At 40.4% G+C, this 14,271-nt stretch overlaps 9 protein-coding genes across 9 annotated transcripts; 2 read left to right on the forward strand and 7 right to left on the reverse strand.

The window, feature by feature from the left end:
• Positions 1–122: 122 nt before the first annotated feature.
• On the reverse strand, positions 123–893 carry NEHOM01_0808 (uncharacterized protein; the record flags this gene model as incomplete). The annotated part of the gene is made up of 1 exon (XM_051489686.1): positions 123–893. One exon carries the CDS (start codon positions 891–893, stop codon positions 123–125), a length of 771 nt encoding a protein of 256 aa, XP_051345646.1.
• Positions 894–1,268: 375 nt separating this feature from the next.
• NEHOM01_0809 (uncharacterized protein) lies at positions 1,269–2,015 on the reverse strand (the record flags this gene model as incomplete). The annotated part of the gene is made up of 1 exon (XM_051489687.1): positions 1,269–2,015. One exon carries the CDS (start codon positions 2,013–2,015, stop codon positions 1,269–1,271), a length of 747 nt encoding a protein of 248 aa, XP_051345647.1.
• A 176-nt stretch (positions 2,016–2,191) lies between these two features.
• Positions 2,192–3,067, reverse strand: NEHOM01_0810 (uncharacterized protein; the record flags this gene model as incomplete). Its single annotated transcript, XM_051489688.1, has 1 exon — positions 2,192–3,067. One exon carries the CDS (start codon positions 3,065–3,067, stop codon positions 2,192–2,194), a length of 876 nt encoding a protein of 291 aa, XP_051345648.1.
• Positions 3,068–3,727: 660 nt separating this feature from the next.
• Positions 3,728–4,435, reverse strand: NEHOM01_0811 (uncharacterized protein; the record flags this gene model as incomplete). Its single annotated transcript, XM_051489689.1, has 1 exon — positions 3,728–4,435. The coding sequence occupies one exon, from the start codon at positions 4,433–4,435 to the stop codon at positions 3,728–3,730; it is 708 nt and encodes a 235-aa protein (XP_051345649.1).
• Positions 4,436–5,047: 612 nt separating this feature from the next.
• On the reverse strand, positions 5,048–6,049 carry NEHOM01_0812 (uncharacterized protein; the record flags this gene model as incomplete). The annotated part of the gene is made up of 1 exon (XM_051489690.1): positions 5,048–6,049. One exon carries the CDS (start codon positions 6,047–6,049, stop codon positions 5,048–5,050), a length of 1,002 nt encoding a protein of 333 aa, XP_051345650.1.
• A 325-nt stretch (positions 6,050–6,374) lies between these two features.
• NEHOM01_0813 (AdoMet-dependent rRNA methyltransferase SPB1) lies at positions 6,375–8,204 on the reverse strand (the record flags this gene model as incomplete). The annotated part of the gene is made up of 1 exon (XM_051489691.1): positions 6,375–8,204. The coding sequence occupies one exon, from the start codon at positions 8,202–8,204 to the stop codon at positions 6,375–6,377; it is 1,830 nt and encodes a 609-aa protein (XP_051345651.1).
• Positions 8,205–8,229: 25 nt separating this feature from the next.
• On the forward strand, positions 8,230–8,835 carry NEHOM01_0814 (tRNA acetyltransferase TAN1; the record flags this gene model as incomplete). The annotated part of the gene is made up of 1 exon (XM_051489692.1): positions 8,230–8,835. The coding sequence occupies one exon, from the start codon at positions 8,230–8,232 to the stop codon at positions 8,833–8,835; it is 606 nt and encodes a 201-aa protein (XP_051345652.1).
• A 234-nt stretch (positions 8,836–9,069) lies between these two features.
• NEHOM01_0815 (uncharacterized protein) lies at positions 9,070–9,900 on the reverse strand (the record flags this gene model as incomplete). Its single annotated transcript, XM_051489693.1, has 1 exon — positions 9,070–9,900. The coding sequence occupies one exon, from the start codon at positions 9,898–9,900 to the stop codon at positions 9,070–9,072; it is 831 nt and encodes a 276-aa protein (XP_051345653.1).
• A 642-nt stretch (positions 9,901–10,542) lies between these two features.
• Positions 10,543–13,635, forward strand: NEHOM01_0816 (uncharacterized protein; the record flags this gene model as incomplete). Its single annotated transcript, XM_051489694.1, has 1 exon — positions 10,543–13,635. One exon carries the CDS (start codon positions 10,543–10,545, stop codon positions 13,633–13,635), a length of 3,093 nt encoding a protein of 1,030 aa, XP_051345654.1.
• Between the last annotated feature and the right edge of the window lie 636 nt (positions 13,636–14,271).

Below are 14,271 nucleotides of genomic sequence, written 5' to 3' on the forward strand. Positions count from 1 at the left end.
GTTGGTATTGGTGTGGGTTTGGTATTGGGATGGGATGGAGTTAGGATGGGATAGGATGTAGTTAGTAGAAACTTGATATTAAACTATATTGATTGTCTGTTTATTGAGGTGTAGGGTCGTTATTATGTGACAGGTTGTTTTCGATCTAGTTCTTCCAATCTGTTCAAAAGTGCTTGTTTCTTAATGTTAATGCCCATGACAGTGATAAGCACACCAATAAAGAAAATGAAGAAGATAGACATGAGAATAACCAAGCAGATTGTGCGCTTTTTACGAGCTTTAGCTGAGATTGTATCATAACTATTAAGACCAAGATCTAAAGTAGCTAATAGTTGTGTAATAATCAGACAAATAATTGAGAACAAGAGAACTAGAGCTAGGACTTTAGTAAAACCAAGTACAGCCATAAGAATACTAGAAAAACACATAATACCCACTGTAATAATAAGTTGAGATCTGTGTTTTTGCCAAAATGTTTTTGATTCTTTATCTGCTTGATTTTGAACAACATAACTAGTAGATTGAATCTTTTTGAGAAGAAGAATCATAACAAAGATGTAAACCAGATTGATTAAAATGTTAATAGGTTTAATAGAGGTGCTTGCTGCATTATTAACAGGTGGAGGTACACGTGAACATTTGTAGATGTATATCAATAGAAGAGGGAACAAGAGATAGAGCAAGTTAATAGAAGTGACTAAACCTAAAGATGTAAGTGTTGATAGAACCGGGACAGCCTCTACTGATGCACTTTTTTCATAATCTGGTGTTTCCGGGTCTTTAGCTACCGTTTCGGCAAGGATTCGGTTTAGAAACGGATTAGATAAGGAGACAATGGGCTTCTTATCTTTCTTTTGATTATTTAAGTGTTGATAATGATAATGAATAGGCATAAAGGAAAAAACTTTTTCCACGAATGCTCATATGTAGAAATTATTACCTTATATGGTAATTTTAACCAGATTTTGCAATCACTAGAAATTAGTTAGATTAGGTTAAGTGGAGTTAAGTAAAGATTAGATGGGTATAATACTGTTTATCTAAGTGAATGTATTGAGTTGGGATTGGGTTAGGATTTGAGATTGAGTTGAGTTGAGTTATAGTGTAGATATGAGTTAGTAGTGGGTTGGGTTTGAGGTTAGGTTTAGGGTTGATATTTACGACTAATTTTGATTGGTAATTTAGGCACAAAAAACCTGAAAATATTCAGGTTTAACTCTTTATTGGTCTTGGGTTGAGATTAGATGGTGAGTGACTAAAATGTATCTTTAGCTGACTTCGGAACAAAGAGTATGATCACTAAGTATTCCTCCTGATCTAATCAACCACAAAGAAAGACAGATAATGATAAGAAGAATAGCTTGACAAGATAATAGAATAGCTAAGTCACGAATACTTTGTTTAGTTGATGTTTGAGTACTAGAACTCCTCTTAGTAGTACTACGACGATGATTAGTAAAGATAGTCAAACATATGATAAGATAAACGAAAGATAGAAAGATAGAAAGACACAAGAGAATGAATGCACTAGTTTCAGGCCAAAAAGACATAATGCCAAGACACATTAAACAAGCTAGAACTAGAGAAGGAAAGATATGAAATAATAAAAGATCCCAAGTCAGCCAGCGATTAATCACAAGATTTTGCTTAACAATCATCCAAAACTTCGTAAAGACAACTACACCAACCACTCCAGCTGTAGAAAAAAGAGTCACTAAGTAGATAGAGAAGATTATATGCCTGCCAGTATGAATACACAGTATATTATAAGCATTTGTTAAATATATAAGAGATAAAATAGTCGCTGATGATAAGGCAAAAAAGCCTAGATAAGCGCACAAGATGACACGGGAAGGATCTAGAGCAGAAAGTCGGGTGTAAATATGCGATTTGCAGCTGTTTGGTGATATTCCGGACGAATATGAATGAAGATTTACGGATGGTGCATGGCTGTTTTTTGTTTTGCTACTTTGAAGTAACTGATCTGGGTTCTGTAGTAGCCAGAAAAAATCCATGCAAATATTTTGCAGGTTGTTATCATTTATGTCCAAATCGGGTAGTTTTTCTATTATTTCCTTATTGGGAAATAGTTGTTTATTATTTAAATATAAAATCTGGCGGTTTTATAATCGATTTTGAGTTAATATTAAGTTAGAATAGATTGTTTTGGATTGAATGGAGTATGATAGTATTAGGGAGTGGTTTTGATAGAGCCAAGGACATAGAAGAATAAATGGTAGAGATAACCGATAGTTTCATAATCAGTGATTGGGACATTTGTTCGTTGGTACTGAGTGATATAGTTGGCGGCGATAAGAATTGTAACTCCAAGCGAGAGGAAGACTAGCAGAGTAAAGATGACATGGAGTTTGGTTTTGTAAGACTTATACTGAGTAGTTGTAAGTTCTTTGGGTACTTGGCGTCGGCATATCCAGTAACTACCCAGGGCAACTAGATTAAATAGACCGGCCATAAATAGAAGGTCAAGATATAAACCACTGGTAGCATAGTTCTGACTTAGCCAAAAACGACCAGCTGCATATAATAGAGCAGCCAGGATAAGACTTAAAGTAATAACTGCACCTCCTATTACTAAGAAGAGTTTGTGATTGCGACGGGGTTGACTTTCGTAGTTCTTGTACCTGTATAGAGTGCACTGCTTTTTGAACCAGTAGTAGCTCAGAATTACTAGAGATAGAACCAAAGCTATAAACACCAAGATTGCAAGTAGAGGTTTTGAATACTGATCATAAGGACTACTTTGACCTTCAATAAGAAGAGAACTAATCGTAATAATGCCATAGAAAGTAGCAAAACATAACAAGAACGAACAGATAGTGAAAGTAGTAGTGAGTCCAGGGGAGTAGCATAATAGGCGTTGGATGATCGTTAGATTGGGTTGTGGGTTGTGTGCGGCTGGAGTATCTGATTGATATTTATAATCTAACTGGGATAGATAGAATGTTGAGTTGCCTTCGGTAAATTTATCATCTTGGGTTGGTGTTAGTTTAGTGTAGCCGAATGATTGCTTGGATTGTTGCTTTAGATGATCAGCATTTAATAACATGGCTGAATCTTTTTCTTTACTGATTGATGGGATCATATGTTGGAATGAAAGCAAAATTTTGCGTTATAACTTTCCTTATTGGGTAATTAATTTATGACTAAATTAGATTAAGTTTAGATTGGGTTAGATTGTATTGGGTTGGGTTAGGTTGGTGTTTGTACCATTTCCTGTAGATCTTAAAGGGGATATCGAGATGTTTCTACTTTTAAACGAGTAAGTACAAAGAATGTAGATATTTATTCCTTGCTACTTTAAACAACTTAATACTAACCCAATACTAAGCCAATCCAATTCAAACCAACTCAATTGGAGTATAAATATACGATGAATGTTGATAAGAGGCTTTCCAGGACTTTCTATGAATCTCTATGGTATAAATGAAGGATTTACAGAAGACGAGACCAGATCCAGAAATGACTCAGATTCGTATACTAACTTGTATGCCAGACCAACCCAACTTGGTCTCTCATTGAGTATGTGTGGATAAGAAGTCTTTATCCTCCCCCGAGGCACTGTAGATAGGTTGGGTTGGGTTGGTATTGGATTAGTATTATGTTAGTGATGTTTTGCTATCTAGACACTTTATTACTTATATTATGTTATTATTGGGTTAGTATTGGATTGGCGTTAAATTGGTGTTAGGTTGGCATTGAGTTGGATTTATTGGGCACCATTGGAAGGTAAATTAGGGGTGCCTTGATTCAGAGGAGTGCTAGTGATTAGAGTTACATAATGTACAAAAGCTATAGCTATCATGCTAATTGCAATGGCAGCTAGGATACCAAAAGCTATATATTGAACATTCGTGTAGTCTTTCTTGGATTTGTGCTTAGATTTTGATTCAGATGGGGTTTTTGATGTTGAATTGGACGGACTGTGAGAAGGGGAGAGTTGTTTATATATCCAAGAGATGCCATATGGAAGGGAGCTAAGTAGGCCGCAAACACCAAGAACTGTACAATAATTGGTTGGTTTCCCCTCCAGTACTGGGAAGAGAGTAGTTAGTTGGAAAAATGCTAAAGCAATGGCAATGGCCATAATGATAGAAATTGTTATCAATGCTACAATTGATTTCTTATCAGTCTTATCAGCCTCAGAATCCTCAGAAGTCCAATTCTTGTGGAAGAAAATGGCTATCGCTATCCCCATCCCTAAAACCATGGCAAGTAAAGTATTCCAAATCCCAGTTAAGTACGGATTATTAGCCGAAACTAAGTTAGCTGGATCACTCCAATACAAAAATGCCAAACTATATATAATAGCAAATACTTGAACAACAACAGTGATACAAAATATCGTAGGGGTCCAATTTTCTTGTTTAGTTGGAGTTGGTTCTATTAAGAAGAGATTAAAGATGTCATTGGCCATGGATTACGTAAATTTTTTCAGCATATCACTAGAATATCTCCTTAAAAGGAAATTTTGCTGTTTAGCAAATCTAGATTAAATTTGTGTTTGTGTTAGTATTGTGTTAGTATTGTGTTAGTATTGTGATTGGGTTTGGGTTTAGGTTGGGTTTGGGTTTAGGTTGGGTTGGGTATGTGTGAGGTGTTATTGGGTTAGTATTGAATTGTGGCGGTCTTGGTGAGGATATTCGTTCTTAACGAGTTTGACACCAAAGACTAACCCAATAAGGCTCGAAAGCAATTGAGAGACTAACTCAAATGCCCAAAAATGAGTAGAAATACATTACTAAAGAAGCACTAACATAAACCCAATCAAGTGTCCACTTAATATATAGAAGCCTTCAGACATCAATAAAGTATAGACAAGACCATTTCGATACTAACCTAATGCCATCCAAATATCACCACCATATAATACTAGCCCAAATATTAACTCAACCAAACCCAATATTAACCCAACTCAACCAAACCCAATATTAACCCAACCCAACCCAACTCAACTCAACCCAAACCAAACCCAATGCAATAATAAAGAGCTAAACTGTGCCACCGACCCAATTTATTACTTGATCAGTTACTTAAAGAGACTATTAAATGACCCGATCCACCGTTCAATAATGACATAGCATGGCCGGGCCCACTCAATATTCAACGAACGATTGACAATATACAGACAGAGCATTGGCGAGTAGAAAGCAACAAGCTGCAGCAGAACACAGCCAACAAAGACATTGTCGTGCTTAGCATATGGGGAAAGGCGCTTTTCAAGACCAATTACTATCTGTCGGCAAATACCCCAATTATGGTAAAGTGTTAAGCTCTGGATGTAGGCCAACATCCGAATCCAGGCCAGAATACGTAGAGTTTTTAGGGATAGCTCAAGTGAGAGTGCGAACGACTTAGGGTCGATGGGAGTCAGCTGAATATTCTGGTGCAGTTGCGTTAGATAGGCATCGCCCAGTAGCCAAGACGCCACAGCTACAACCCAACCCAATAGGAGAACACTGCGGTGTTTGCGAAACACGGAGACCGAAGTCAGAAAAAGCAGGGCAGCGTTCATACAATCCGCCGCGTACAAGCAATTCTTCACTAGATTTCGCCCTGAACCCAACCCCAGCTGCAGTAGAGAATGGTTGATTATCTGGCGCGTGTCTGGATATTGCGCCATAATCATTAGCATAACTACGTGCAGAATCGACCCAATAAACAAAATCCCACCCAGAACCAAAATCATGATCACCAGTAAAAACATCAAGCCCAAGTTCTCTTGCTCCAAGTAGTATTTCTTCTTATTGACCTTTATCAGAATCAAAATTACAACTCGTATGAAACTAACAATAAACCCCGACCCAGCTAAAAGCATGCGCATATCTCCGAGTGAAAAGTGCTGGTTGTTAATGTTCTCAATGTACAGAGTTCCTATAAAAAGAACGAAGCAGAATAGTGACCACATTGTTCTTTGAGCATAAAGAAAGATCTCCGATTCTTGTGAATTCTGCCAGAGTATCAATGGTTGGGTTGTTTCTTTATTAGGACAAAGTATTTCAATAGCTTTAATCGGTTCCCTATCTTCCATATTATTTTTAAATGGTAGGGCTCTTATACTTCTAGATATGACATCTTTGTGATATTTCCTATATGATCTTAATAGTCATATGTCATGTGTCATCAAATTAGCTTAGTAATGGGCAGCCCATATTAGTATTACCTTGTGCCTGTACATGACGTGATTAGTATCAGGTAGATTAGATTAAGTTCAAATTGTGTTTGAGTTAGGTTGAGGTGGTGTGGAGTGGAGTGGTGTTGAGGTTGAGTGAGGTTGAGATGGAGTGAAATAAATTGGGTTAAGATAAATACGATTGATAGTGTTGGCTAATTTATTGTTGAAATAGTTGTGATTACTACCGACGGCCTCGGGCCTTCCTTTCTTCTGCGCGTTTAAGACCGGCTTTGTCCTTTTTCATACGGCGATCGGTCATTTTGATCCGGCCTTGAATATGAGGAATAGTCCGGGCGGGTCCTGAGAAGATCATTTGCTTTCTCTCTCGCTTCTGCTTCTTCATGGCACCCTTACGGACGGCTCGAAGGTCCACATCTTGTTCTTTGTCGTCCATTCGGTCTTTGATCTTCTGGATCTTGCGATCAACTCGGCGATTCTGTCGGGCTTTGAGTTCAAGGTTCTTTTTAGATAAGGTAACTTTCTCTTCTAAATCTTCTCTATCTTCATTAAAGACAAACCTCCGATTATACTTAGCCTCATCATCCTTAAAGAATTGCGGCAAGTTTTCATCATCCCCATCATCATAAACATACCTATCAATTCCATCATTCTCAAACTCCTCTTCATCTTCACGCAATCTGTACCCACAAACTTTATCTTCCAGATCAAGTGAAGAGGAACACGAATCGGCATCACTATCATTCTGATCATCGTAATCATCCCGGCCTTCCTCTGGCACTTCAAAGTCATTCACTTCTTCCTCTTCATCTTCATCTTCCTCCTCAATATCACTATCATCTTCTACGCCATCTCCTACTTCCATCTCATTTTCTACTTCCATCGCATCTTCTCCTTTTTCATCACTATTAACCTCTCTGTACCTGGGTTTGACCTCTTCCGTACTACTCTCCTCTTCATCATCAAAGATGGCATCTTCAAAGAAGTCGCCATGAACCTTCTCTATCTCCGTAATGTCCTGCTCAGTTAGACCCAGACGCTTAGCCCGACGAGCTAGTACACGACGTTCACTGACTTTAGCCCGACGGATAGCTCTTTTTCTAATCTCTAGTTCTTCATCCCGTTGTCTCTCAGCCCTTGTCCGTGTATCAACTACTTCTTCTGGACTGTTGCCACCTCGACGTGCAATCCATACTCTAGCTATCTTCTTAATTACTCGGCCTAACTTCTTCTTCTCAAAATCACTCACTAATTGCAAGTCGCCTAGTAGAATCCTTGTCTCTTCATCAATCATATGCGACATACAATCAATTTCAATCTTAGTGCAGTCATTAAGATTAACTCGACCTTCCAGTAAAGCACTCAAAGTATTAGCACCCGGACTTACTTCAGCCGCTTCAGCAAAGACAAATTGTGGGTCAAAGAATCGTTCATCCAGTTCAGCTGGTTTACGGTACCCTCGACAGACTAGAAAGACTTCAGCACTCTCCTCACGCGAACTACGCGGCTTAGTAGTTAAACACTCAGTAAATAGTTGCGAGCACATCCAAACAAGAGCATTAAAGTCCTTAGAACGAAAGACTTTAGTCACAAAAGTCCCATTCTTCTTCAAGATCTGACAAGCTAACTTAGCTGCATGACAAACTAACTCATTCTGAGCATAAGCATCTCTTTCCCAAGAAGCTCCTACATTAGGCGCACCATCATGAAGAACTAAATCTACTTCAGTATCTCCCACTCGATTTAATATCTCTGTTTTGCACATTTCATCAGTAATATCACCTATTAAAGTATCAACACCAAAAATAGCTTTGATTGGATCTAAATCAACTCCAATGACTTTACTGGGAGGACGAACTGCTTTAGAAACGACTTGAAGCCAACCTCCAGGGGCCGCACAGAGATCAACAACCGAATGAACACCAGAAAGAATATTATGAGATTGATTAATCTGAATTAATTTGAAAGCAGATCTAGCTCTATAACCATGATCTTTGGCCATGAAGTAGTATTTATCCAAGCGAGTTTTACCAATCTTTTGTTTAATGGCCATATTAGGAAAATTTTGGCAGATATTTATGGGTGGATTCGTAGTTACATGTGTAGATGGTGGAAGTAGACGTGGTAGATCGGAAATTTTAAGTGCGTTAGAGATGGCAGTTTATTCTTTGGCTTTGGAAAGTGATGGGGCGAGTTCAGAAGGGCGTGTGAGTGATGTTTTGGCGGCGGAAGCAGCTGAGGCGCGTAAATCACAATTTGGATTATTGGGTGGACATAAGGGAACTGAAGTTTTATGGGTGCGGAATAGTTCAAAATGGTCAGAAATGGATGTTTATAATGCGTTGGTAAGTGGGACTAAGCGAGTTCAGTTTATTAGACGAGTGATTCCAGTGGCAGAGATCTTTACTTTAACTATAGATAATATTGTACGGATGGCTAAGAAGTTGGCGGGTGAGATGCCGGTTGGGGCTAGTTTTAGAGTGAGTTTGTGTAAGCGATTGTGTTCACATATTTCCAGTGAGTTTATTATTGCGACTGTAGCTAAAGAGTTTGATTTCAAGGTAGATTTGATAAATCCAGATAGGATAGTTGTGATTGAAATAGCTCGGGATTTATGCGGTATGGGACTAATTAAGCCGTGTCCTGGTAACTTTAACTTAACTCGTGATCCCAGCCTACAATGAATTTAGGTTATTATTATGTGTTGAGATGGGTTGGGTTGGGTTGGGTTGGGTTGAGATAGGTTGAGATAGGTATAGATTGGGTTAGGTGGAGGTAAGTTGCGATAAATGGACTTACGATAATAATGCATAAATAGATACTACTTTAATGTTGAATTGTTTTGACCGAAGTCGGATTAAATTAAATTAGGTCAGATTAGATTGAGAGTCTTAAGATAGTATTAGATTGGTAGTGAATTACTCTGGTTGCCGTGAGTATACTGGTGGTGCTTGAGAAGCAGGGCGGGTGGTGGTTGGCTTAGGAATTTGGGAGGTACGTTCGCTAGGAGTCTGCCCTTGGATGGTTGGTGCAGTGACTGTATAATCACTCGTTTCATCGTCACTATCAAAGGGAGTGGATGAGCCTTGGGGGGCATGCTGGGCTGTGCCATTTAAATTGGGATTGTAGTGTTGGTTTATAGCGGACATCGGCTGGGCAACACCTTCTCCTCCATTAACACGAGCGTGTTTGGGAATGATAGTAGCATATAAGGGATTGTTCTGTTGCCTGGAAGGCCCAGTAGATTCATCTTCACCGTCATATCCTTCTTGTAAAATATGGGTGGCCTGAGAAGTGAGATTAGCATTGGCAGGTGGTTGTGTTCTGGGTGGTTTAACTGGCCCCGTAGAACAATCAACGGGAGACTCGGTCCCATCTTGGGAAGTTTGAGACTGTAAATTGTCTGGTTGAGAAGAATCAGTAGTGGGGCTATAGGGACCATCTTCTTGTTCATCCTGAGGATTTATAGCTGCTCTGGGCTGTTTTCTTACACAAGAGGTAAGGCGAGTAAATGTCGAGGATATTCTTTTCTTTACGCTAACCCTTTGGGGCGCCTCTTCGGGTGATTCATCTCTTCGTACATCTCCATTGGAGCCTTCATGGTTTGCGCCTTCGGGCGTCATTGCAGTTTCGGCTGGAATAGCACTAGTGCCGGCAACAGACGACTCATCAGTGGGAGCAGAAGCACTCGCCATTGACAATGCTAGTATAGCGAATAAAATAGAAAGACTTCTTACCTTAAATTGCATATTTTAGAAATCATTTAGGTATTTATACCTTATAATTTTCCTTTTTAGGTAATTTCCTTTTTAGGCGATGACGTCATTGCAAACTTTTAGATTTCCTTTTTAGGTTAATTGCCATTTTAATATTCTAAATGCAAATTAAGTTAGTCTAATGACGTCATTTCATAATACTTTATTCTATTATGTCCCACCCAAGCCTCTTTTACTATAGTGCAAATATAATTCAAATTCTAACAAAATCTAACTCAACTAAAACTATCCTAACCCATCCAAAACCCATCCAAAGCCCACTTAATTCAAGTTAATTTACTGCTGCACAGGCTAGATCTACAACTAGACCCCCTCTAAATTAAAAAAGCCTCGTGGATCTCCTTCGGAATGTCTATTTTATCCCTTAATTTACCCCAGTTTTGCCCAAAATCCGACCAAAATCCATCTAAAACAGCCATATTTTGATCACTTGATGAGCAAATAAACTTAATAATCCATAAACCAACCTTAAACACCGCCTCATTGATCTAAATTGCTCTAAAAACCACCAATCCCGGTGTAAGACACGGTTTTAAGGTTGTCAGGGTAGCATTGTTTTTGTTTGTTCTTTAAAGGTATAAATATCAAGACGAGTTCCAAATCATGCTAAACAATATGAATCATAGAAAAGGTGATGTCTCTAATGATCTTTCAAACGAGCTTTCTTCTGACGATGATCAGGTTGTAGGTTGTGCACCCAATGAAACCCCAGCTTCTAATCTTCCCGCCCCGCCCATACCTCGGTGTGTGCAAGTGGCGCGAGCAATAGCTAGCTGGGCTGGTGTTGACTGCTACCCGATCATTAATCCTCTTTCCCATGTGGATAACTTTATCCGTATGTTCAAGCTCCTTTCCATTGCTAACCCGCGAATGTTAGTTTCTGCCCATCGTCTTATGTTAGACAAGCCTTCCTCCTTCAGCCTATCCGAGGCAGTCGAACCAGCTTTACGAGTTGGTCTGGCGCCTTTTCCCCATAATAGTGAAATTGAGCGTAATCTGAATGTTTACTTCTGCCTGGTTATCTGCCGGGAAATCCTTGGTTATTACGTCACCTTCACTAGAAATGAGCGAATCCACCTTTACTTTGACTACTTTAATATCTACGAAATGATCCAAATTAAGGCGCAGGACAATGTATCGGATATGAAGGCCGAAAATTTCGAAAAACACATGAAGGACTTGTTTGGACTGAACAAAGCTGATGTTGAAATCTCAGCTTTGGAGTTCTTTAGGAAGGCCGATCGTGCGTCTTTAGGTGAGAAACCTTTTCCCCCTACTTTTGGCTTCATTAGCTCGACTGGAGATCTTACCCATAAAGCGCTTCATGACCAGTTTAACTACTTTAATGCAGTGGCAATGTCTAAGTGTGTAACGGAGAAGATGGACGATCCTACGGCTTGGTCTGTAGCTCGAGAACTCTACTTGCGGGTGCTTCGGCCTGGGGCTCAGCGGCCTCGGAATCTAGGCGAGGTTGAGTTCATCTTTGCGTTGGACTTGGCCTGTCGGGAGTGGGCTTCTACGCTTTTGAATGGAGACTGGATGGTAGGTGATCTTAAGTTGCTGCGGAATGACTGGATGGAGATTGTGGCTGCTGACCAAGTGGCTAGGAGAAGGGATGGTGCTAAGGCGGTGTGGCGGCCTACGATGCATGAGTTGTTGGTGCTGATTGGCAAGTATAGGTTTATAGCTATGCTGGATGTGCTGTCTGCTCATGCTGTGGCCATAGTTGGCTCACAGCGAATGGCAGTGTTCAGTCACCTAAAGACTGTGTTGGTAGGTCGGCAGAACGAGATCCTGGAACGTAGACAGCTAAATATGCGCGAGCAAGGCCCTAGCACGAAAGAGACGCTACTGAACCAGATGATGGTGAGGGAGTTGATTGAAAAGGCAAAGGCAGCTTCATACTTGGCTAACTCTGTTCCTAAGTCTCTAGGCAATACAGGTTTTGGGGGTGGTATACCTGGGCAGGACCTTACTTCCCGCATAGAGCTTTACCAATCTGCAAGAGGTGTGGACTGCACGGATACCGGGCTAACCAATGTGATTGAGAAGTGTGTTGGTCTTTGGGAGACAGTTCTAGCTGAGACGGATGGGCAAGAAGTTGTTCTTGATGAGGGTGCTGAGAGTGAAGATGGTGAGGGTGTGGATGGTGCGAGTGTGGATGGTGAGCAAGCCAAGAAGGATGAGGAGGTGAAGGGTGAGAAGGTGAAGAAAGGGGAGGTGAAGAGTGAGAAGGTGAAGAAGGAAGAGTTTAAGGTGGATATGAATGCAAAGGCTGCAAAGCCCGTGCAGAGTACAATTGTTACGCATCCAAGGCCTGAGACTAGCCAGCCCTCAACTATTCTAGCTAACTCTAATGAATCAATTGCCCCTCTTTCCAACCAGGCTAATCCATCCACGAATCAGACAAATAGTTTATCACCTGCACAAATAAGCGCGAAGCCAAAATGCACTATGCCAGCAGGTGGGGTGGGATCTATTGCCAAGGAACTTATTTGCTCTGATGCGCGTTGTTTGTACAATCAAGTTAATTTGATTGACAACCATCTGATTATCAACCCAATGCCAACTGATCGACCTGAGACTCATTTAGAAGTAACAAGAAACTTCTTTGGCGGTCTTAAGTTTGCCTGTGCGTATGCTCAAGGCCTTCCTAAGGAGGCGCAATACATATGCCAAGGTGGTGGTAGCAGTGGTCCCTGGATAAAAGGTCTATTTGATCCTAAGTTTAGTGCAGCAATTGGCGCTAGTCCTGAGCGAGTTAATCGATCCAATCTGTTTACGGAGGCACATGAACGTATATTCTATGCCATTCCCGGGAACAGGGTTCGGAATCTTGAGGAAACTGCTACAGAAAAAGCCCGTGCTGTCATTGACTATCTGAAAACGCGTGCAATCATTGGCCACATGATGGTGGCCCGAGCCAAGAAGAGAAAGGAGTTGGAGCTAGCTCAGGCAAAGCCTCCTAAAACAGTGGTGCAGCAAGTCTTTTCCAAGATTAGCAAGTTTACTCGGAAGTTGTTTAACTGCAAGGCCAAAGCTGTTAATATCCAGACTGAGATGATGGCTTGGGAGGAAGAGTACGCGGCAGAGCTGAAGAAGAAGGTGGTTCTAATCAAGTATCCAACAGTAGGTGTTGCTCCTGGGTTCTTAAATGTAGCTCGTGCTCTTTCAGAAGTCTTAGATGCTAGTACTGGTGGTGTGTTCCGCATCAAGCCTCCTATGAATATTGATGTGAAGCAACTTTATATTGACTACATTGAGGAAGCAAAGCCCATTGACTTAGCTAAGCTCCGGAAGAACCCCGACGAGATGGTTGGGCTCGCCGCTGTGTTTAACCGGTATATTCGCGAGTTTAATGGGGGAGTAATTTCTCATGACTTATACATGTCGCTTCGTTGGAACACGTGCAATGCCAATACTACAACCATTGACTATTCACTAGGCCAGATTATACTTAGTGCTCTTGACCCGAATACTCTTTGGCTACTTAAGCATGTGGTCTACACCATTGAGAAAGCTGCAGCCCAAGAGAAAGCCAATCGCCTATCATACAATAGCTTAATCAATCTTGTTTCCATTAATCTGTTCGCTCAAGACATTCCTGCTAGCATGGAGTTCCTTCAGGAATCCATTGAAATGACGCACTCTTTGTTTGCAGCAGTCAGAAATATCTCTTTCATTGAGAGACCCTCCTTCATTCCTTAATCCATCCTTTAATTCACTAATCATCCAACATAATACTTAATAAAGTACTTATTTAGGTTTAACCTCACTCTTTCTTTCTACTCTCTCTTTCTTACAGCCGGCTATGTCTATTATATGCAAAGAACCATAGCCATGCCACCCCACCCAATACTATAGCAATACCATACGAACCCAATACCATAGCCAACCCACCCTACCCCGTACTAATTCAGCCGACTTGGTGCAACAGCTCATGGTCTTTATTGCCTCACGCATACACTATAATATCTTGCCACCACCACAATACATCTTGGTCTTCTTTTTAACTTATCTCCCCCACCCAATTAAGTCTCATTGTGTTCGTATAGGGTTGTTATAGTATTGTGTTGTTATGGTATAGGGTTGTTATAGTATAGTATTGTTATAGTCTTGTGTTAGTATTAAATTGTTGTTGTTGTATTATTATAGTTGCATAGATAATTATGACGTAATTGAGTTTAGTTATGCTCTAAGTATTTAGCACAGCCTAACCCAATACTAACCTAACTCAACCTAACTCAACCCAACAACATACCAACACCAACTCCATACAATACCACACCAACCCCATACTATACCAACTCATACGCACACCTAAATCAATCTAAACTCACTCAA

This window comes from Nematocida homosporus (assembly GCF_024244095.1).
Source record: "Nematocida homosporus strain JUm1504 chromosome Unknown 4451, whole genome shotgun sequence".
In the NCBI taxonomy this organism is placed as follows: domain Eukaryota; kingdom Fungi; phylum Microsporidia; genus Nematocida; species Nematocida homosporus.